This window comes from Camelina sativa, chromosome 9, assembly GCF_030686135.1.
Source record: "Camelina sativa cultivar CO46 ecotype springtype chromosome 9, ASM3068613v1".
In the NCBI taxonomy this organism is placed as follows: domain Eukaryota; kingdom Viridiplantae; phylum Streptophyta; class Magnoliopsida; order Brassicales; family Brassicaceae; genus Camelina; species Camelina sativa.
This window is the reverse complement of record NC_141888.1, coordinates 15977814-16001748: the sequence shown is the minus strand read 5'-3', so window position 1 is coordinate 16001748 and position 23935 is coordinate 15977814. Positions and strand designations below refer to the sequence as shown.

Here is a 23935-nt window from a genome sequence, read left to right as displayed (position 1 = left end):
GTTATTTTGGTTCGGTTTAATCTGTTTTATACATATGAAAAGGAAAGTATCATATAAAGGGAAAGTATGACATTGTCTATCCAATTAGAATTTAACATATCATCTCTATTTTGTATTTAACTTAAATTTATTTTTTTATTATAGATAATATAGATTATCAGCTTCGCCTGATGTTAATTACTTGTTAGTCTGCAAATTATAATTATGATAATTTTATGAGGGTGTAATTTCAAAGGAACAATTTTGTTTGTTTTTTTTTTTTACTTTTTTAAACCACTTCTTCTCATTCAACCGAATGAGAAACATGTACATATAAAGATAACAAGAGCTCAAAGTTTAAGACAATACAAAATAAGGCATTCTCCAATACCACAAAAGAAAAGATAAAAATCATCGATTTTATATTCAAGAGAGCTATGCATCAATGACTTGGAAGTCCATTAGCACATGTGAGGTCATGGTGAATCAAGAGGTCATCCTCGGAAGCTTCGAAAGACAAATGCTTGGTCACAGTCATAGGACATGGTGACATTGAGAAAGGAATCAATGCTTTGGTTCTCGTCGGAACAAGGTTCACTGCCCAAAGTAGCAAGCAAGCAAGGATCTGGAGGGTTGCTTTGAAACCTAAAACATAAGGGTTGGATCAAATCGATAAAATGCAATATGAACTTTTTGGTAAGGGATCTGGATGAGGGGAGTGGTTGGATAAAGATGCATGACATCATTAGATGAACAGCTTGGATGGTAACCGTCATTGAACATACCTAGTTTAAGGCCATGCTTACCACTTTGGCTATATTAATTTAAAATACTTATACCATAAATCTGAAGGCTTAAATAGTCATGCCGCAAGTCCCTAAATGCAACTAAAACCAGGTTTTTCAGGATATATGGATAAACAAAGCAGATGAACTAGGGTTTTTCCAGCAAAGATGACGGACGAGTGTGGTGGCTGCTCGAGTTTTGTAGAGAGATTTTCTGAGCAAAGAGCATCTCCGGAGAGTGAACAATCGGCGGGAACAGACAATGGTCGTGGTTTGGTTCACGGACAAAGGTCAAGAGAGTTCGAAAATGATTAAACAAGGGGAAAAAATTGGAAAGAAGATTATAAAACAGAAAATGAGCATAAGTAGATCATATGCAAAAATGGGCTGATTCAGTGAAATCCCGACGCGAAGCTTGGTCAGAAAGCTTTTCTCAAAAATCGTGTTCGGGAGTTCTTTACTTTATTTTTCAATCTAAGAGAATCTCTCTATTGATATATTTTATGAAAATCAAAGGGGCAATTTCAAAAAAAGCTTTATCTATGAGAATGCAATAGAAATGAAGTTTACAAAGCACAAGACATTTAATTACAAGTCTTTTGTTGTACAGTAAAATATCTATAAATTAATAATGTTGGGACCATAATATTTTATATTAGTATTTTAATTGTTAAAATTCTTGAATTTTTTTACAAAAATCAAATTAGTCTTTTGTTTTAAATTTTTGGAATTGAAATTTTAATATTTAAAAGGAAAAAATATGACAATAAATTACAAACTATAGATAAATTCACTTTACACATGATATACATAAATTAAAATTTATGATTATTATCAGTTGCAAAGAAGTTTAAGAGGGACTCTTATAGGTGAACTTAGAACACATCTCTTCTCTTTTGGAGAAACTACACAAATGTTTGAATTTTGATTTTATTTGCAGCTTTGTGTGGGTGGCTGTTGGGAAGCAACCTGATATGTACTTCAATGGTAAAGACCAGCATGAATCTCAGTTTCCCCTCTCTTTCTCTCTTTTTCTCATGGTTTTATAGTCGTTTAAAAATGCACTTGCTTTAATCATACAAAGACATCTAACAACAAAGAAGGGAACCAAACGACTGAAGATATAGCGAAGTGAGAATTGCTTGGAATGAGACAGTAACCTAAGTTTTTGGAGGGAGGGAAAGAACAAAACAATGCAGTTCTTCGTTGAGTCCATTTGAAATGTAGTATTTATGATGTTGCTTGAGACCTTGTTTTAACAATTGGCGTGGAATAATTAATTACTTTGTAAAATTACAACTATGTATCTTTTGATGATCTATGAAAATAAACATGCTTTTAACAAATTGGTTTTGTAGTATATAATTAATATATATTTGAAATAATACAATACAGCACATAAAAATTGCTACAAAACAATGTAATATAGAGCAAATTATGAGATACAAGAAAATAAATTAAAGCATTTGATTAGCGTTAAAATAAAATCCATAAAATATATAAAAATAGGTTGAGTCTCGTGCGTTGCACGAGATTGTTATATTAGTTTGTTTTATTTAGTTAAAAGTCATTAGGATTTGGTTAACAATTTTTTTCAAGAGACTTTACAATCATACCAACAAAGTTTATTTATATAGAGAGACTTTGTTTTTTTGGTTAAAGTCATTAAGGCTTTGGAATTGTTTTATTTGTATTCATTAACTATATAGTTAATTTTAAATGATCAGCTTATCAATTTTTAGATTATAACTAATCTTTAAACCTTTTTAATAATTTAAATATTATTATATTGATCTTTGTTTTATTAAATTTTAAGTTGTATTACAGTTATACTATTTGTATTCTACAATTAGGACATGTTATTTTGCGATGTAACCAAAATGCAATACATTCACTGTGGAATTTGTAATTGCAAAACATAGTGTTGATATTTTGAGTTCTTTATAGATCTTGAAAACAAGTTGAACATTATCCTTCTTCATCTTGGGTGGCTTGCCTTTGTGTTATATCTAATTTTTATATTACGGTTTCCACATCAAGTGTTTTTGTTACATTTGGATTGTGGTATTAGATTTCAAAGAAGACGTTGAGTGGTTGCGGTTGGCTGGTCCAAATGATAGGATAGCTGCATGTATAAAATCTATCAAATTATTCATGGAAGGAAATATAAAAGTTGGTTATATTTCTAAAATATGGATAGTTTGCTTGTAGTATGTGGTCGTTGGAATATGAGTTTTTTTGTAGTTGATGTTGTTTTTTTGTCGGTGTTTTGATTTTTAGAATGAGGTGGGTGTGTGTCTGTGTTGGCATTGAGCTTGTTTCATATTACAATGCGTAGAGAATAACATTCATTGGTAATGTTTAATTTTGTTACAGATGCTGGTTTTGTTTTTTGGTGGTTTGTCGTTACACCCCGGTTTCAGAGACTTGCGAAGAGGTTTAAAATAATTGACTTGGCCACCTATATCACAAAAGTGCACTTATCTTTTCGGTCAACAGTCCTGAGAGAACTCCAGAGTTAAGTGTGCTTGAAATAGAGTAGTCTTAGGATGGGTGACCTTCTGGGAAGTGACTGTTGGAACTGTCCAAGTGAGGACAAAACACAAGGAAATATCATGTGGTGATTTGTAGGAACGATACAAGTCTTTAAAATCTCCCAGACGTAGCAAACCGGCCGTCAGATATGGATGGGCTCACGGGCCTAGTGAGAGGACGTCAGGCCCATGAACTGGGATTAGACATGGGGCACACTAAGAGGTGGTGGTCGGGGCGTTACAAGTGGTATCATAGCCGAACCCAGACGAGTGTGGAGTCGAGTGGGCTCACACTGCCGGGGATGACGGTCTTGGTGCGCAATGAGGACGTTGCGATCTGTTAGTGGGGGTAAATTGTGACACCCTGGTTTCAGAGACTTGCGGAGAGGTTTAAAAGGCTACCTATGTCACCAAAGTGCACTTATCTTTTTGGTCAAGGGTCCTGAGAGAACTCCAGAGTTAAGCGTACTTGAGCTGGAGTAGTCTTAGGATGGGTGACCTTCCGGAAAGTGACTATTGGAACTGTGCGAGTGAGGACAAAACACAGGGAAAGATCATGTGGTGATTTGTAGGGACGGTAAAAAGTCTTTAAAACCTCATGGACGTAGCAAACCGGCCGTCGGATATGGATGGGCGCACGTGCCTAGTGAGAGGACGTGAGACCCATTAAGGAAGGTGGGCTCATGGAGTGAGATTGGACATAGGGCCCACTAAGAGGTGGCGGTCGGGGCGTTACATTTGTTACTTTGGTGATGTTGTAGTTATAGTGACCTATATGTAGGTTATGTAATATTGTAATATATTTTTTGACTACTCTATAGTGGTTAGTGTTATTTCACTAATTCGGTTAGATTGGAACACCGCACCATAAAAATTCAAGTACTTTTCTAGCTGTCTTTATTTTTAATTTTAATTAAGATTTTCGTTTTATATTCATTCTAAAACTAAATAATACATTCAAAAATTTTGAAGTATGATCATTTTTCTGTTAAAAGTTAAATGATATTATTAAAAAGAACTTATAGTACTGTCTTTTAAATTTTCATTTATAGGATAGCTACTCCAAATGATAGCATAGCTGCATGTATAAAATCTGTCAAATTATTCGTGAAAGGTAATATACAAGTTGGTTATATTTCAGAAATATGGATTCTTTGGTTGTAGTATGTGGTCATTAGAATATGAGATTGTATAGCTGATGTTGTTTTTTTTTTCGGTGTTTTGATTTTTAGAATGAGGTGGGTGTGTACATGTGTTGGCATTGCGCTTGTTTCATAGTACAATGCGTAGAAAATAGCTTCCATTGGTAAAGTTTAATTTTGTTACAGATTCTTTTTTTTTTTTTTGGTCGTTTGTTACTTTGGTGATGTTGTTGTTATAGTGACTCATATGTAGGTTATATGATATTGTAATATCTTTTTGACTACTCTATGATGGTCAGCGTTATTTTCCTAATTTAGTTAGATTAGAACACCTCACCGTAAAAATTTAAGTACTTATTCTACCTGTCTTTATTTTTATTTTTAATTATAATTTTCGTTTTACATTCATTGCAAAACTAAATAATACATTTAAAATTTTGAATTATGATCATTTTACTTTATTATTACTAAAAAAACTTATAGTATTGTTTTTAATCTCTTAAAATTTCATTTATTTACTTAATCTGTTTTTGATTTAGTTATTGTTTTAAACACTTTTAATTGAATACTTTAATGCAAAAAAACATAGATTTGGACAAATGGCAGTCTCTCAGTTGCTTATGTGGCAGTCCCTGAGAGAAAGTTTTAGAAGTGATACTCTACTTTATTATATAAGATTAGAGAGTTCCCCATCCGTTTGTCCAAAAAAAAAAAATAGAGAGTTCCCCCTCCATCCAAAGTGTGCACTTAAACATCCACCTAAGCAACACTATTTTGTTTAACATTAACATAAATTTAAGATATTCATTTAGTGCATATTTATGTTACTTATAATTAATAGAAATTGTAAATAAATTTCAAACAAAATTTTAAAATATAAATGAAATGTCAAAATAGTAAAAAAAATACTATTAAAATTTCATTGGTAGTAATAATATAAGTCAAATTTTAACAGAAAAAAATAAAGAAAATATGATCATTTAAAAACAAACATGTGTTAATGAGCTCGAAAATGGAAGTAAATTTTAAATGCAGAGTAAAATAAAAATAAATTTTAAAGAAATGCTCTACGATTCTAAAGAATCTAGTTTGGGCTCTTGCAATGGCGAAAGGTCCTAAAGTTGTTTCTGCCTAGAAGTTGAATTTGTTTAACAAATAAATATGGTAAGTTTTTTTTTCCAGCAAATATGGTAAGTTATATATCAATTCTTCTATGTTCTTTTTTATTTGTTGTTCATTTTTTAAAAAATTAATAATATATTTTCGATTTTATAAAGTAAATAAATTGCATAATTTAAATTAGTATTTTATAATTTACCCTTAATAATTATTATTAATTTATTTATCGAAACCTATATTGATTTAATATAAACATATACCATTAATGAGATTTATTTGAAAGTGTACTCCCATAATACTATTACGGATACCATATACCACATGTAATTATTCTTTTTCACATGATGACTGGTGTAATTCGAGCTTAAATTAATCAATATAATCACGTTACAAAAAGTAAAACAAAAAAATGATATCTGAACCAAAAATTTAAAGTTTCATCGTAAACCACATACCTGTTTGAATCTAATTGATTAATGGGTTTCTTAGATTTTTATTACTTTTTTAGAACTTAATTAGAAATATAGTACAAACACTATTGAAAATTAGAGAAAGAATCATGTTTCACTGTGTGTGTAATAGATATGGGTGGGGTAATGTTGAAATATGCTAAATTGCGGATAAAGGCATTAGTGCTTTTTGTTTTTTTGTTTTTTTTTTAATATTAACACACACTGTCTCCATCTTCTAGTCTCTCATTTTTTTATCTTCTTTCTTTGTTTCTTTATTTGAAATTATATATAAAACACAGTTAGTGAGTTATATAAAAAACATGGTTATTTTTATTATTTTGTTTCTTTTTCTTGTGTCATCATATTCCCCTCATATCTAGTTATACAAATATTTGGTAATATAATTTTTTTTTCTAAAATTGTTCAAGCAAAAAAAAATCTATGTATTTTTCTCTATCTTTTGATATACATTTTGTTTAATAATTTTAAAAACTATTATATAATTTTTTTGTATTCGTACACCTTATTAACTGTACAGATGTAATCTGTACACATTATTAAGTGTACAAATGTAATTTATACATAATCATTGCGTACACTATAACTGTTATATTAAATAATCACTACAACAAATATGTACATTGTTAGCACGAGAGAAACACTATAATATGTAATTCATAGCTTTTTCACAAACGCTATGTTAGGCCACTGTTATTATAGGTACCTCACATATGATAGCGAATAATTTGTATGCTATGGTATAATACTATACCATAGCAGTAGAGAAATGCTATGTTATCCCGCTTTTCAAATTTTTAAAGATAATGTTATAAGTCATTATACACGCAAGGTTAGGTGATTCTACCATAACGTTAGTTAAACGGTTTAATTCAGTTTTCGTTAGCAATATCTTTATGCTATAATATATTCTGTTATAGCAGAATTTTAGATGCGATTATAAGTTTTTTGAGAACACTGGTTTCTTGTTATTTTGAAATTGACCTTGAACCTATATTAATATTAAATCCCCTAGTTTACCATTTCACAATCCAACATAATACATAGTACATAACACAAGTTTAAAATCCATAAGGAACAAGACAAGTCTGAAGATAAAAAACAAATCCATAAGATAGATTGTAAGTCTGAAGTAGGAGACAGTAAACCTCATGGTTAATTTATGACATGATGATCACTTTGTCCTCTGGCCATGCAATGACTGTGCTAAGGGCATCTTCCATCATCTCGATTTCTTCTGATGGCCTCCAAACTGCTGCAACGCTTACCTTGACAATATCTACCCACACTTTAACTGCATTATAACCCAAACGAATAAAGCGAACATTTGGCTTGGATCGTTTGTTGCCCATCGTCCTTCAGCAACAACCAGCTTCTTTCCGGTAATATCCATCAGTCTGTACTTCTTATTTTCCTTTGAGACAACTTCATTGATACGCTGCAATGTCAAATAATATAAGCCAACCAACAATCATATGACTTGACAGAAACAACTTCATAACATATCAAAAACATTTACCTGAGATTCTAGGATAAGAGACTGTGAATGCGGTAGAGTTTTCTTAGTTGGAGAGCCTGGACCTATTGCATCCTCAATAGGTTATTTAGAACATGTTGCTGCAGATTTTGCCCCTGCTGTTGATGTAGAACCTGATGGTATATTAGTTGATGGAGAATTATGTATAGGAGAACTCTCGCCATTCTGACGAACAACTTTATGGGCAGGCCATGCTACATAAGTCATCAAACAGTCCTTCAGGTATGTCGTGTCCATTGTAGGCCTCCATATGAACGTGTCAGACTGATATACTGAATCCACGGATACTTTAACAGCTTTTGGCCCAGTAAGAAGACCATTAACTAATGCAAATGGTTCTTCTGTGTGCCAACGACACTCAGCAACAATCAATTCATCCGTAGACAAATCCAGTAGTTGACATTTGTTCAGGGAACTTCCATTTAGGCTCTGTCACACACATTCAGGAAAACACAATTCAAATAAGAATATAGTAACGGAAAATAAATTGTCTGGAAAGGACAATAAATTTTACCCTCAGCGCAATGTCTTCTATTTGGACCTCTTTATCCAAAAGAACACATTTATCTGCAGGCCATGCAATCATCTGTCCAACAGCTTCCTCAATAGTAAACATTTTAGTTGCAGGTCTCCAGAGGAATGCATTTGGTTTCGTAGCAGATTCAACCAACACTTTCAGATCCATAAGGCCTAGACGAGAGTCATTCACTATGTCATCAGGATCATAAGAAAGAATACGCTCCTCAGCAATGTTTTCATCAGTGTCAGGCCAATCAACCAACACACACCTAGGGTGTGATTTTTTGTTTACACTCTACAAATGTTGAAGTCGAAAATAAACATAAGTTAGAAATTTAAATAAGCTTGAAGGAATAACTGATCATATATAATAAGAATAAGGAATCACTTACTCTTGGATATGAGTTTTCACTAATTTCAGGCTCTAGTCCCTGTAATTTAAGAAAGCAATGTCAAATTCCATTTAATAAATTAGCAAGTTAATGAATACTTTGAGAATTGTCCAAGTAATTAACTAACCTGCTTCTTTAAATTCTTAATTTCATTTTGCAACTGATTGACCTGCTTTACTAACTGAACTTGCTTCTCTTGCATGTCAGCCATACATTTGTTCTTAATTTGGAAACAAGCTAATTTGGTCTTACTCATGCCTCTACCCATTGCCCTCAGCATACAAGGATTGCCAGGTCCCAAAAGCTGGGAGAGATGATCTACATCCGGATTTGTTGTACTTGTTGGACCATCAGTACCAACCATTTTAGCTGCCTTTTTCTGATAAGAGGAAATACAATATTTAATGGGTAACAAAATCACTAAGCCACATGCTAATTTGGTACTTACAATCTTTTCTGCGGCATTCGTATTAACTGGTGTACTATCCTTTTTGGTACGCGACTTGACCCAAACCTTTAGCCTTGTAACTTCAGATGGATCCTCGCTTTCAACTTTCTGTGAAAAAAGCAACACATCAATTAGCAAGGTAGATATTACCAGATCAAAAAACATAGATGGTAGTATGCTTACCATTTCTTCCGTAAGTCTGACCATTCCTTTACGACTAGTAGTGTGAGGGATCTGTTTCTTCCTCCTTTCTTTAGTCGTGTCACTCACAACCTAACATTTAAACATGTTATTATCCATCACTCAAATATTAAACTTACCTAACATTTAAATAGACGTTTGCAAAAAAAAACATTTCTCTAGCTTGGACAAAGACCAAGGTGCTGCGGGAAGGTAGGTTCTCTTTCCTTGGATGGTAGGATGCAATTCCTTTCTTATACCCATATCTTCCAGATATTTATGAGCATTGAGACCATCCTTAGATTTACCACAATGCAACAATGTAGAGAAAATGCTTGCAGCCACATTTTTCTCTACATGCATTACATCCAAATTATGCCTTACCAGAAGATCCTACACAACACAATTACAGTTCATAAAAATCCCAACTTAAACATAGCTTAATTAATAAAAAAAATTAATAAACATACCTCCCAATAAGCCAGTTTGAAAATAATTGATCTTTTTTTCCATCTTGACAACTCCTCCTGGTCTACTTCTACTTCCTCATCTTCCTCAGATTTATTGGATACATCGTCATTATCATAGACTGATTCCATACAGTCGGATCTTTTTCTCTTCCTCCCTGATTCTTTCACATTTCCAAACTCGTTTTTGAAGTTTTTCAGATTCTGAGATATCTCACGACCTGTTAAAATTCTTCCCTTCCTCCCATGTTCAGCTTTTCCATCAAACCAAGTCTTCTTCTCCCTATAACTATGTGTTGGTGCCAAACCCTTTCTGTGACACATATACACATGCTTTCTGCTGAACTTCAACCACTTACTATATGTGTTTTTACCACAAATGGGACAGCCCATTTTCCCTTTTAATTTGCAACCAGCAAGGTTTCCATACGCAGGAAAATCACTAATAGTCCAGAGAAGCATTGCCCTTAGAGTAAAAGTACTTCTACTGGAGGCGTCATATGTTAACTCTCCCTCCTTCCATAGATGGTTTAAATCGTCAATAAGAGGCTCCAAGTAGACATCAATACTGTTGCCAGGTTGTTGTGGACCAGGAATCAGCAAGGTTAGCATTATGTTCTCCTTCTTCATACATAGGTGAGGAGGCAGATTGTAGTTTACTAACAGAACATGCCAGCAACTATACTTAGTATTCTGCATGTTGAACGGATTAAAGCCATCAGTGGATAGTCCAAGCCGTAAGTTCCTCTCTTCGGCTGCAAATGAAGGATACTTTTCATTCATCTTATCCCATGTAACAGAATCCACAGGATGCCGGAGTTTGCTATCACTGCTTTTGTTACTAAAATGCCACCTTAAATCCTTGGCCATTTCCTCAGACCTGAACATTCTCTTCAGCCTTGGGATTATTGGAAAGTACCGTAATACTTTCTGTGGGACACCTTTCTTTATTTCACTAGTGTGCGTATTTATCTTCCACCGTGAAGCATTGCATTTGGGACAATTGTCTAGCTTCTTGTACTTCTTTCTAAATAGACAGCAGTCATTAACACATGCATGAATCTTTTTATACCCCATATCAAAGCTCTTCAGAAATTTTTTAACATCATAAAATGATGTGTGAAGCAAATTATCCTCGGGCAACATCTTTGGCAATGTCTCCAGCAGTTCATTGAAGCTCTTGTCGGACCAGCCATTATGTGTCTTAAGCCTGAACAAAGACACAATAGTCGATAGCTTGCTGTGGTTTGAACAACTTTGATATAATGGCATAATAGCATCTGCAAGCTTTGCAAGGAACTCATCTTCTCTCTTGTCATCACCCTCTGCAATCTCAACTAAGTCACCATCTGCAATCTTACCTGAGTCACCCTTACCCTTACTCGCCAACTCTTTGTCAGAATATTCAGCTACTTTATATAACTCAAGAACTTCCTCATTCCACTGATTTAGTTTGCTGTCACCATCGACCACTAAGTTCACGTCTCCATGATGATACCAATCGTTTTGCAGCTTGTAAGCCTCATCCATCCCCCTAGTTACAAGATGATCAACCACGTCACTGCCTGATTTGCATTCTACATTACGACAGTCTTTGCAGGGACATATCATCATATCAATGTCTCCTAACGCCACAGTCACATCCCGTACAAATTTTTGAGCGCCTCTCTCATAACCAGGATCAGCTCTTCAATGAATAAGAAATGGGACAGAAGAAAGAATTGGGGAAAGTATCCAAACTTCAGCTTAAACCTAACCTATATAAATTAATTCTTTACCTGCATAGATGCACCCATGCCTTGTCCAACATTATATGTTCTAAGCTTAATTAAAACCTTATCACAACATTTCAAACCAAAGCAACATTAAAAAAGTGTTCCAGATATGTAAATAACTCAATCACATACCACTGCAAATACGCTAATATCATCTCTAGTGCACAACAAAAAAATTACAGCCACAAAATAATTACAGTCGCAAAACAAAAACAAAAAACCAAAACAACAACAACAACAATCACAACCAAAGAATGAATAACCATAAAATTTGGTCTCAAGGGACTAACCTGCACTGTTGAGTACAACAAAAGCGAGCTTCAGTTCCACAATGGCAGCAACCACAAACACTTGAGAAATAGCAAAAAGTATCCAATTAGATATGCATGTTTCGATAACCTTTGGAAATTTGAAAATTCTGAAAATCTCTAATTTGAATCAAATCCCTAATTCTCATAATCCGAAATTTGAATCAAATCCCTAGTTTTATAATCTAAAATTTGAATCAAATCCCTAATTTGAAAATTCCCAAAAATCCCTAATTTGGATCAAATCTCAGATCGATGCTCATAAACCCTACAATCGATAATTTCAATCCTTGAGAGTAAGAAGAAAGAAGGTAATTAGAGTAAAGAAGAAAGACATGCCTTCGATTCGAGCTTACTGACGGCTGGGCTGGAGAATGGGTCTACGGAGGAGCACAAATCTATGGCCGACGAATAGAAGAGAGGCGTATTAGCTTGTTTCGTCGTTAAAATAGAAGAGAATCTTAGAGAAATCTTAGAGAATTTCGTCGTTGTTTTGCTGTTTTACTCGAGGGTGTTAGGTTTTGCTCGAGAGTGTTGTTTTGTTCGACAGTGTGGCGCTTAAGTAAACAAATGTTAGGCGCTTAAGTGAAATAATTCGGCTCAGGGTTGGCGGAATAAGATTTTTCAGATTCCCGCTTAAGGATATTATAACATAGCATTTATATTGAACTATTACAAAGTGACCAAAAAAAATAATCATCTTTTATAGCAGTTCATGAAAATGTGTTATCCTCTACTGCTATCAATGTACATATTTGTTGTAGTGAATTGTGTACACCACAACCGTTGTGCAGAAGAATCGTTGTGTTCAACACCACCATTGTACACTTAATAATGTGTACAGAATAATTTCGTACATCAAAACTGTTGTACAGAAGAATCATTGTGTTCAGTACCACCACATCAAATAATTACATTTGTACACTTAATAATATGTACAGATTAAATCTGTAATAAGGTTTACAGATACAAAACTTATAAAAAATATTTAACATTAACAAATAAAATCATCAAACAAAACGGATGTCAAAATGTAGAGAAAAAAATAGATAATTTGTGTGTAAAAAAAGTTCAAGTAAAAAAAATATGTTACCAAATATTTGAATATAACAAGATAGGAGAGGTGTGCTTGCAAAAACAAAAGAAATATATATATATATATATATATATATATATATTTATTTATTCTTGGCTTTCTCTCATGCCCAAAAATTGAAAACCCTTATGTAATTAACTATTTTTTCCTTACTTTTCTATCTCATAACTAATCTATCTCACATATGGGTTTTATTGACTATTTTTTAAATTTTGAATAGTGTAAATACTAGTTTACCAATTAAGTTTGAAAAACGTATGTTTTTTCCAAAGATCTCTTGATTAATTGACATGCATATATCACGTTCTCTTAAATTATAATATTTTCTACACTCGATATATAGTGAAACATGGTTATCTCTCTATACAACAAGATATACGAAAAGAAGTACTACGACCATATTGATTAGTGTTATACTCAAAACATATTGTTAATTTGAAAGGAATTTTGAGATTGTTCTACAACAAGTCTGCTACACTCATCACAAACGTAATATGATTATACACATCCATGTTGGCCGCAAAAACTAGGGACCTTGTATCGTCTGGATCAACAGACAAAATCATATTGCAGTAATCAGCAGCATCACGTGCGAGACTAAGTTCGTCATCCGTATCTTCAACATTACCTTTTTCCATTGACAATGCTGCCTTCTGTAGCCCCTCGACAACAGAATCATTATAGTTCTCCATACAACTCTTGAAACATGGCTTCTTCGGAGAACCGATGAGAAACTGCGTATGCTGTGCCTTCTCCATGGAAAGATAAAGGGCAGCCTTAGCCAACTCCAATGCAGTTGATGCGGAGGCTGTGCGGGGATCTAAGGTTAGAGATTCGATACATGCTTCTTCTAGGGACGAAAATGACGCGGTGCCTTTACAAGCCTTTGATATCAGCCCTGACGGAAATGGACATGTTTTTGGTTTCGTTGATAAAGGGCTAGCAATGTTGAATTTTGCATTGGTAGATGACCACCGTGAGAGGAGAAGAAAGGTTACAAAATAGATTGATATGTATGCATGAGAAGAGTGAAAAAAAACCATTGTATATATGTTAAGTAAAGCCTTTTCTTTGGTTATAGGTTTAAGAGGAATACTAGCTTGAAGTTTGTACATATATTAATTTTTGATGTTGTCAATGGTTTAAAATTGTCCTCTTTTCATTTCCACAAATTTTAAGCATGAAATATATTTATAGGTTTGGAATGAGCGATGGAGGATATATAAACTCGTAAACGCTAATAATAAGAGAGTATATATGGTTATAAAAGAGAGAGAGAGAGAGAGAGAGAGAGAGAGAGAGAGAGAGAGAGAGAGAGAGAGAGAGAGAGAGAGAGAGAGAGGCACGTCAAACGTTTCTTGAAAAACAAATACTCACACAATCAAGTAGAAGAATTAATTATAATAAGTAAATTTCTTAGATCATTGGTTTTCGCTATTTTTACCTTTAAAATAAAGAAATTCTATAATAGAAGTGATTTTTACTCCAGTGGATACCTCTATTTTTTCCTCTAAAAAAGAATATTCCATAGAGATTCCTTTTTATTTTATTATTAATACATTTTATTTATAAAAGTTGCAAACTAACCTATTTATTTTAGTATTTGTGAAACTTTCATAAAATTATAATATTATTTCCATTTTTAATATTCATAAATATTATTTAAATATCACATTTATTAAAAGAAATACATTGCATCATATAAAATAATAAAGTGTTAAAAGTTTAAGGACCATTAAATATATAATTTATTTATTTTGATCATAAATGTAAAAGTATTAAAAGTTCAAGGACCATTTTATAAATAAAAAAGTTCAACTTTATTTTTTTTATTGTCAACCATTAGGCCACAACTGGAAGGCCATTAGCCAAATTCCTACATTCGTAAGAGCCGGGACTCGATACCGGGTATGATGGTGCCTTCTACAAATGGACTTACCTTCTGCCACTACACTAAAGTCACTTCACAAAGTTCAACTCTATTATAGAGGAAAAAATAGAGTTCCTTTATATATAGAGGAAAAAATAGAGATCTCTATTGTAGAGGTAGAAATAGAGATGGGTTGGAGTAGATTTTACTCTAAAATTAAGTTAAATATAAAATATAGAAGTGGGTTGGAAATACCCTTAAAACAAAAAGTTTTAGAAGAAAATTTTATATAAACTGAACAAGGAAAACAACAAATGAAATAAAACACAACTTTTTTTTATCGTCTACTATATGCGCTTCTCTATCTCCCACTTACACTATAGGAAACAGAATATATATATATATATATATATATATATATATATTATTTTTTATTTTACAGAAAATGATAGGAATTTTAAGAATTATTTGACTGTTTTTATCTTGTGGGCAAACGTTGAATGATCAACAAACATCCATATACACAATCAGTCATCCTTTGTCTTTTTTTTTTTCTTTTTTTTTCAGTCAAGTGGTGTATTAACACAAATCGAGATCACACCTCTATATATAGAAGAACATATCCAAAAGGACCAAAACATATGGTAAGAATGAAAATGATTAAACAACATACTATATTAAAAAACTGAAAGGAATTGAAGAAAGTACAATAGATGTCGGCGGATCTGATTTGTATTGAATGTGAGACTGATTTAATTGATTGAAGCTAATTTCTATCCATATTTTAGGAGGAAAATACATGCAAAGTATTCTAAATATCATCCATGATCAACTAGAACCTTTTAGGAAATCATATCTACTCATCATTATTCAAAACCAACGAAAAAAAAAGAAACAAATCCCACAAATGAACCCCAAAAAAAAGGAAAAAATAAAGACGTAAGTATAAAAACATAGTGAATCTTTGGCCTAATCATCCGGTTAGGTTAAAAAAATGTCGTGGTCGTGAATCGTGATAGACCCATATATCTTCAATCTTCATCAATGTAATTATTAGCGTGTTAATTCTACACACCATCCTACTACTCATATATACTACTAGTTTTTTTCTTTTTTCCTCTTATTAGACTTCTTAATTATATATACTTTACTAGTTGGCCACTCAAAATTGAAAGTTGCCCTAAATGTGAGGACTTCTTCTACTTTTTTTTTTTTCTTATCTCCTGTTGTATATTTTAGTAGCAAATGAACATAAGAAGTAATTTAATACGGTTAAGACTTAAGACCAAGTCATTTGTTCCCATTCCCAAAAAGGTAGTGATAGCCCATCAACCATCTCTGAGATGCTTTGTGTATTAATAGTAGTAGCATTCACCGGCAAATCAACATTGTTTCCTCCTGAATGTGAAGTTTCTGGTGAGGTTGATATTGTAACACGAGATGATGTCTCCACTCTATTGCTAGGAACCTTTCTCTCTATCCCATAAGCTTCTGTGGGACGTCTGTCAAAGGCCCTCGAGCTTCCTGACTTTATGTAGATTCTACAGATACTGAATTCGTTCCTCAGCTATATTGAAATAGCAACAAACTTTGTTAAAACCTTTTCTGATCAAGAAAGATTAACATTTTTTTTCTAATTAGATATTCTCAGTTATTTAGACATTAACGTATGCATCTTAGGATGGTAGAAAACTATAAATTCGATGAAATTAATATATATAAACCAATAGAGAAAAATATGCATGATGCTTGATATTTTTTGGTTTTTTTATCATTTTATGTATGCATGATTTGGGTAATTTCAAATACTTAAAAACACATGTAAACCGTTTAAATCTACCGCTCACTCTTTTACCACATACTGTATATCACTTTTGAAAAGACTTGCAAGGTAAAACCTTATATATATATATATATATATATATATATATATATATATATATATATAATATAATATGAGAAGGTTTTCTCCTAACTTTGCATACCACGATGACATTTGGCATCATATATTTTCGACACTTGTCCTCACTTCTTAATTATCAAATTCTTTTAATTCATATTTTTTTAAAATTACATATATTATTTTTCATATTCACTAAATTACAATGATATTTCTGTACTAAAAATATATTGACATTTGTGCAATGTCCTTTTAGTAATTACATATAGAAATTATTTATCAATATTTTATATATTACCATAACACTATAATTTTGCATAGGTATCATTTATCAATATTTTATATAATTACTATAACATTATAATTTTGCAAATAAGAAAGCATTAAATATTAATATTATAATTTTAGACAAAAGAAATTTCTGATAATTAAAGATTTAAATATTAATATCATAAATCTGGAAAAATATAATGTGATGGTCATTAAATTCTTTACTAACTTCAAGCTATAAAAAATTTATAATATTATAATAATTATTTGTTGACAAAAAAGTTATAATATATGTTACAAAAATTATTTTTATTTGATATAATAATATATATTAATAACATTTTTTTACTCAATTCTAAACTAAAATTCAGTTCGCATTTAATATGTTCAATAGATATAAAGTATGTGATAAAAATATAGAAATATCTAACTGAGAACTTTATTTTCTAAATGCATTTAATCAAAAAACACAAAGAATTATATTTCTAGAACACATATGCATTTGAAGTCATTTGTATAATTCATTAAGATGAAAATATTTTGTTGCTAAAACATTCAAATTATAATGATAAAACTTTTAAACATGTGTGAAGCATGCTGGTAATAGATAAATATCAAAATTACTTATGCTACCTATAGTTATCTAATTAATAAAATTAATTACACATAAAATGAAGGAAGAGCATGAGTTTCGGCTCAAGAAGAGGTTATTCGAGAAATTCAAGCTATAGTCTCGCTCTTCTTGGAGGTGTCTGGTTTAGAAAATATTGATGTTTTATAGATTATGTTAAGAGTGGACAAACTAACACATAATGTCCATGTTCAGCCACATTTTATTTTATACATAATCAGTGTTCTTTTCCCCAATGTAAAAATGTTTGTACGTCTTGATTATGCATCAAAACATGAAGAGCTCTATATTTTATGGGATACAAACTAAATATTTTAAAATAATCTTTCATATTAATTTTTTTTTTCAATTTAATGCTTAACTAATCAATAGTTATTCATTTTAAGTGACTGAGAATACTTATTTAAAAACAAAACAAATAACAAACGTAAGATAAATATCGAAACACAAAATATAAAATTTTAAATGTTTTAATAAATTTAAATATGTTAAAATTATTATAAAGTTCTAGTATATATATATATATATATTTACACATCTATGATAATGATTTTGGACAGAATCATATATATCTAGAGTAATTCGTTTTGATATTTCTCTCTTGTAATAATTTTTGTTTAAAAAGATTATACAGTTAGTTCGCTGCACATGGTTGTCCAAAAAGGGTTTTGAGACTATATTTTATATTAGAATTCCTCATATAAAATTTGGTGTTTAAGAAAAAGAAAAGTCTGTTCAATTAGTATATATTTGATGAAAATTTTCATTTTAAAGATGTGATTATGCACCTTTGGGTTTGTAGATGCACTGGCTGTTTCATCAACAGCTTTATACTCATTCATCTTCCACTTTGTTTTTCTCCCAGTAGGTGCTTTTCCGGTATAGAATACCATCGTCTTCTTAACTCCGATCACTCGGTTATCAGGAGAGAACACGGGGCCTGGTGAACCAGTTGCTTTCCAGTATCCTGAACGAGTGGTCCTGCTTGGTCTTCCTCCTCTAGCTTCCCGCTCTTGTCTTGGCACGAAGAAAAGCCATTGTTCTGCATCTCCTCGACACCTCTCTCCCGCAAGATCTACAAACAAAAACACACACCGAGAACACACTTCTCAATTTTTGTGTAAAACCTCACTTTATGTATGTACGCTTACATGGTAATTTAAACAAAAATATATTTATAGGAAATTATATTGTTTAGTGTTAGGAATACCTATAATTCTTTTGTATATAGTTGTTTTACATATAATCTCAAACGCAAACGGAAATAAATCCTACCTATTGTTTTTGTTTATAAAAATTTAACCAACCTATATAGTTACTTACAGCTACAAAATAAATAAACATAAAATACAAACAAACAATTAAACCTATATTTCATGTTTACAATCTCAAGATGACATTTATCTACTCAAGAAACGCAAGAAGGAAGACTCTACAGTGAGACGACGTGACGTTATGCGCTCCTTAATATTTGATTACACATCTAGACGACAAACATATCATCGACATGATTTATAGGTAGTGATTGCATACGTACTTGGAAGCTGAGTAGGCTCAACGCTAAACACATCAAGGATTGGTATGAGGCTGTGAATGGTGGCATTTCCTCCACTGAGCTGGATTCTTAGGTAGAACGTAAGAAGCTCTTCTTCCGTCGGATAGAACCGAAACCCTACACGGAGCTCTTCCCCCATTTGTTTCTTGAGTAAAAGTGAAACCTCATGAGCTCATGATGAGTATAAATAGTTGCCAAGTAGCCAGAGATTAGTTTTTTTCTCCGAGTGAAATAGGAAAAGTTTTACGCGTTTGGACTTTAGTTTTTGGTCGAGTGTATTATTATTTGTCTTTTCATATTTTGTTGGAGAATTGGCCACGGGCCCATATGTGTGATAATTTCGTTCCATTTCTATCATGTCTATACGTGTGACAGTGAGTGCTTTTTCTCAAACCACATACCTTTATCATTGAATAAGTCAAGGCTTCTTCTTAATAAGTCTCCTACAAATATATATTCATTTTTTATATATATAATTGATAAAACTAATATAAATTCATTACTATATCCTCGCATTTTCCATTGTTACATCCATCTCCATGCATGCATGTTCTGTTTTGGGTAAATGCCTCGAAATTAATAAATCATATAAAGACATTTTTTATATATTGATCCAAATCCAACCATATTGAGCCATCAAACACACACAATGATCCAACCATAGTTAATTCGATCAGCACTCCAGACTCCAGTAGCAAATCCGATCTTAGGTTGATGCCTATACATAACTTTTTTTATAATATATATATATATATATATATATATATATATATATATATATATTACTTTCTTCTATCCAATGTTTTATAAAATTGGACCTTTTTAGAGATAACTATTCTGGCATCAGCTATGACGTGTTTTTTTTTTGTTTTTTTCGAATTAGCTATATTAATATCAAAATTGTAGTTAATAATTTTCTTCATTTTGTAGCTAGAAGTATTTTTTTCTACAGAAACATATATTGTTTTCATGATGTCGCTCTATTGATGATTCTGTAGACATATTTGAGAGTTGACACATAGACAAGAAAAAAATGTATAGTGATATACTTTATATGAATATCCATACCTACAACCTACTCAATATTATAAGAAATTTAGAAAGTTGTTAGATAATAATCGAACAATTTAAAGATGCTTAATTTATGTAGCCGCCGCGCAATTACTCAATGACTGAAATTAAGTAGAAAATATTGTGTAGAAATGATACGATAATGTATTTATATTTTTTGAAAATTTTAAAATATAATATTTTCAAGTTGAAGAAAGAATTCATTTTGTTTTTACTTCCAAAATAAAATTTTCGGTTTTAGGGGTTAGTGTTGAAAATTTAGGGGATGTATTCAATCTAACATTGCAAGTGAATTGAGTTTTAATGAAATTTTAAATAATTTTTGATGATTTTAGGAAAGTTGATATGATTTATTGTAAAATTCTTTCAAATTCTACCTAAAATCATGAGATTTGGATTTCTGTATTTTTAACTAAACAAAACCTCTTAATTCCTCCACAATCCTTGAAAATCATTAAAATCCAAATCCACAAACTGTTTTGAATAACAGTGAATTTTAAATTAAATTTTTAAATCATTCGTTTAATAACAGTAGATTTTAAAGTGTTTTTTTAAATTATCAGTTCAATAACCGTGGATTTAAATTTATTCATAATATACGAACTCCAAGTTTAAATTGATACCTTTAATATGTTAAATTTGGATTTAGTTATGAGTTTCCAACTCAAAACCAATTGGTAATAAGTGGAGAAATCCTAACTCATTTTATATCACTTGATAATTTTTTCAATTACCGATATGAGACGTATTACACTAACACCCCCTCTTCTCCGCTTTCCACGCTCAGCATGACTATATGAAGCGTGGGCATATGTGGGAATAACATCTACAAGTTGGCCCAGCAATCGGTTGGCTTTCATACCATATTAAATTAGGGTTCAATTATGAGGTTCCAATTCAAAATAAATAGGCAATATATAGAAGCCATAACTTTTAATATCATTTGATAATTTTTTCAACTATATCTGATGTAGAAAGTATTACATTAATTTATATAATAATAACAAACCGAATAATCGCGACCAATAGTTGTGTTTTTTCAATCGTACCTTTTAAATTTAAATTTTTTTTTTTCCAAAATACTTCCCTCGCGACATCGCGGGGGGGGGGGGGTCTTGTAAATGTGGATGAGGTAATAATAAAGTGCAGAAAGTAAAGAACACAAGAACTTTGTTAACGAGGTTCGGTTTTTTCCTACTCCCCGGGACCACGTCAAGATTTCGATTCCACTAGAACAAGAAAGCAAATACAACCTATTCGCAAACGCGTAAATTAAGCACAACCCTCTTAATTCACCGCTCCATTCTATAACATGAAATATTAAGGATAATTCTCTACCCTTAACTAGACTAACACCAAGCCTAGATTCAAACCAAGATAACCTAACCTTGGGCTAAACTCCCCTGAGCCTAGACTTCAGATCTTCAACTCTCTTGAATTCACACACACGTCACACCGACGAACAAAGAAGCTTGATCACAAGCACCAAACCGCGAAACTAAGCCGCATACCAACAGAAAGCTCTCTAGGGTTCTAACCTTTATGCATCAGCTCTCTTGCTTCTCTAGGACGTGCCTAACACCTCCTTATATACCCATCAAGACTTCCTAATCACAATAGGAGAATATTTCCAAATCTCATAAGAAAAATACCTTTTCCTTTTTGCTATTTTTTTTTCCTTGTAAAACTTCAATTTAATCAACCAAAGAAATAGTAGTTTTCCTATTCAATTCATCCTCAAACCGTCCTTCAATAATTCCTTCTCAAACCTTCTAGAAACTTCTCACACACATAAAACACCAACAATCTTGTATCACGTCTTGAATCACACAGACACTACTTCAGCCATTCAATACATCTTCATTCTCCCCCTTTTTGACTATGCTTGTGAACTCATCAGTTCAAACACCTAAACAACATCACCAGACACATCTTCATTCTCCCCCTAAATGAGTCACAACATGGTCAAAACTAACTGGAAAATTCTCCCCGCTTTGCAATACGCGGTTGATAGCCTAGTACACCACCTCCATAGAACTCATCTTTTCTAACCCAAATCTTATTGCGTCTTAGACCTCCATGATTAAACTCTCGAATGAATTTGAAACAATTCCTCTTACTATGTCCTTGAACTCCACAATGATAACATGTAGGACCACAAAACCTTACATCAAAAGCATTCTCCATGCGGCTCCTCTCTCTCAACAATCTGAAACATCTTGGCCTAATATGCCCAACAACACCACAATGATGACAAACAGGTCAAAATACTTGTCTAGGTGCATTCTGCTCTTTCACAAAAACTGAAGCAACCTCTATAGCAGACTCTGAAGTACGCTTTGAAGCCGACGTGATTTTTCCACTTGAAACAAACACCGGATCCGATTTTGAAACTTTTCCTTCATATCCAAGGCCACACTTATCTGTCTTGCCAATACTCAGAATATGATCTAACTTCTTTGTACCATTATTAAGCATCCTCAAATTATTTTGAGTTTCTTCAAGTTGCACTTTAGCTTGTAATGCTTCTTCTCCCTTCTCTGTTGCATGTTTCTCTGCTTCAATGACTTTGGCCTCTAACTGGAGCTTCTCCTTAATCAAAACTGAATTTTCATCAACTACCTTAAGCCAATGTGCATACAACTTCTCATAACTCTTACCAAGTTCTTCATAGCTCATATCCTCTGAATCACTATCATTCTCAGACTCATGCTCTGTTGCAGTTAAAGGTTTTGCTGCAGATTCAGAAGCAGTTGCAGACACTGTTGCAGACGCTGATTTAGAACTATCTTCAAAAGTTGTAAACGCCACAAAATTCTTCATATCTTCTTCTTCATCTGAATCAGTTTCAGAATCACTAGTAACAACATTCATAGCCTTCTTCTTATGCTTTTGTAGATTGGCACAATCAGACCATACATGACCATATCCTTTGCATTCAAAACATTGAACATTCTTTGATGAAGTCTTCATCTCTTCACCCATTCTACTTTTCTTCTCTTCGCCCTTACGCTTCAGAAATTTAGCAAATTGTCTTGATAACATAGCCATTGAATCTTCACAAGATGATACCTTAAGAGCAACTCCAATGTCAACTTCCTTCTTTATTGATTCCTTAACTTCATCATCTTTCTTCTTTACTCCTTCAGCTTCATATGCTTTGCTTAATTCAAAAGCTTTAAGAATGCCAACAAACTCATCAAAAGCCATCTCATCTAAATTGTGAGCTTCTTCAACTGCAGAAATTTTTGACTCAAATTTTGCAGGCAATGACCGCTTCAACTTCTTCACAAGCTTTTTGTCTTTGGACTGCTTTCCAAGAGCAAAAGCCTCATTAGAAATATCACATAACTTAGCACTGAACTCAGCCACAGTTTTTTTTCTTCCATCCTTAGATTCTCAAATTGTGATGCCAACATATCCAGCTTTGTTCTCTTAACACTTGAAGTACCCTCAAACATATTCTCCAATGACTTCCATGCTTTTTGAGCTGATACACATTGAGAAATCAACTTGAAGTGGCTTGAATCAATACAACTGTAAATTGCCGTCTTGGCTGTAGAATTACAACTTGATAACTTTTTCTCTGCAGTAGTCCACTTATCTCTTGGCTTAAGACACTTAACTCCTTTATCATCCACGAATTTAGGGGGCTCCCAACCAAGCTCAATCGAATTCCAGCAATCTTTATCAAGGTTACTACTAAACGCTTGCATACGAATCTTCCAATATCCATAATTTGATAAATCAAGCAACGGTGGTCTTGTCATAGACGTGCCTTCTCTGTAAGAAGTCATCACAACTGATTCAAAGCTCTTCCTAACTTCCTGAATTACCCTCACCCTTGATCTACCCGAAACTAGACTGAATCTCTATCAAGAACCCAC

The 23935-nt window shown here is 32.5% G+C and overlaps 3 protein-coding genes and 2 pseudogenes across 3 annotated transcripts; all 5 read right to left on the bottom strand.

Annotated features, from left to right (window-relative positions):
• Nucleotides 1-7189: 7189 nt before the first annotated feature.
• LOC147938139 (uncharacterized) lies at nucleotides 7190-8182 on the bottom strand (annotated as a pseudogene).
• Nucleotides 8183-8241: 59 nt separating this feature from the next.
• LOC147938138 (uncharacterized) lies at nucleotides 8242-11385 on the bottom strand. The gene is made up of 8 exons (XM_087465493.1): nucleotides 11351-11385; nucleotides 9576-11259; nucleotides 9310-9498; nucleotides 9109-9198; nucleotides 8926-9033; nucleotides 8605-8856; nucleotides 8478-8516; nucleotides 8242-8256 (listed from the first exon to the last, which is right to left on the bottom strand). Exons 1-8 carry the CDS (start codon nucleotides 11380-11382, stop codon nucleotides 8242-8244), a joined length of 2409 nt encoding a protein of 802 aa, XP_087321619.1. The 5' UTR covers nucleotides 11383-11385.
• Nucleotides 11386-13160: 1775 nt separating this feature from the next.
• LOC104710897 (uncharacterized) lies at nucleotides 13161-13876 on the bottom strand. The gene has a single exon (XM_010427551.2). The coding sequence runs from the start codon at nucleotides 13864-13866 to the stop codon at nucleotides 13210-13212; it is 657 nt and encodes a 218-aa protein (XP_010425853.2). The 5' UTR covers nucleotides 13867-13876; the 3' UTR covers nucleotides 13161-13209.
• Nucleotides 13877-15789: 1913 nt separating this feature from the next.
• LOC104710898 (putative NAC domain-containing protein 61) lies at nucleotides 15790-19225 on the bottom strand. Its single transcript, XM_010427552.3, has 3 exons — nucleotides 18960-19225; nucleotides 18211-18497; nucleotides 15790-16188 (listed from the first exon to the last, which is right to left on the bottom strand). Exons 1-3 carry the CDS (start codon nucleotides 19114-19116, stop codon nucleotides 15901-15903), a joined length of 732 nt encoding a protein of 243 aa, XP_010425854.1. The 5' UTR covers nucleotides 19117-19225; the 3' UTR covers nucleotides 15790-15900.
• A 2794-nt stretch (nucleotides 19226-22019) lies between these two features.
• LOC147938137 (uncharacterized) lies at nucleotides 22020-23845 on the bottom strand (annotated as a pseudogene).
• Nucleotides 23846-23935: the final 90 nt, after the last annotated feature.

Bases quoted from the DNA above. Each gene is read 5' to 3' on its own strand.
- LOC147938138 (XM_087465493.1), bottom strand. From the start codon at position 11,382: ATGTTGGACAAGGCATGGGTGCATCTATGCAG. The intron at 8,857-8,925 runs GTAAGTACCAAA...TCCTCTTATCAG, and splicing joins CGAATGCCGCAGAAAAGATT to AAAAAGGCAGCTAAAATGGT. The intron at 8,517-8,604 runs GTTAGTTAATTA...CTTAAATTACAG, and splicing joins TTAAGAATTTAAAGAAGCAG to GGACTAGAGCCTGAAATTAG.
- LOC104710897 (XM_010427551.2), bottom strand. From the start codon at position 13,866: ATGTACAAACTTCAAGCTAGTATTCCTCTTAAACCTATAACCAAAGAA.
- LOC104710898 (XM_010427552.3), bottom strand. From the start codon at position 19,116: ATGGGGGAAGAGCTCCGTGTAGGGTTTCGGTTCTATCCGACGGAAGAA. The intron at 18,498-18,959 runs GTACGTATGCAA...TTTTGTTTGTAG, and splicing joins TGAGCCTACTCAGCTTCCAA to ATCTTGCGGGAGAGAGGTGT. The intron at 16,189-18,210 runs GTGCATAATCAC...ATTTCAATATAG, and splicing joins GTGCATCTACAAACCCAAAG to CTGAGGAACGAATTCAGTAT.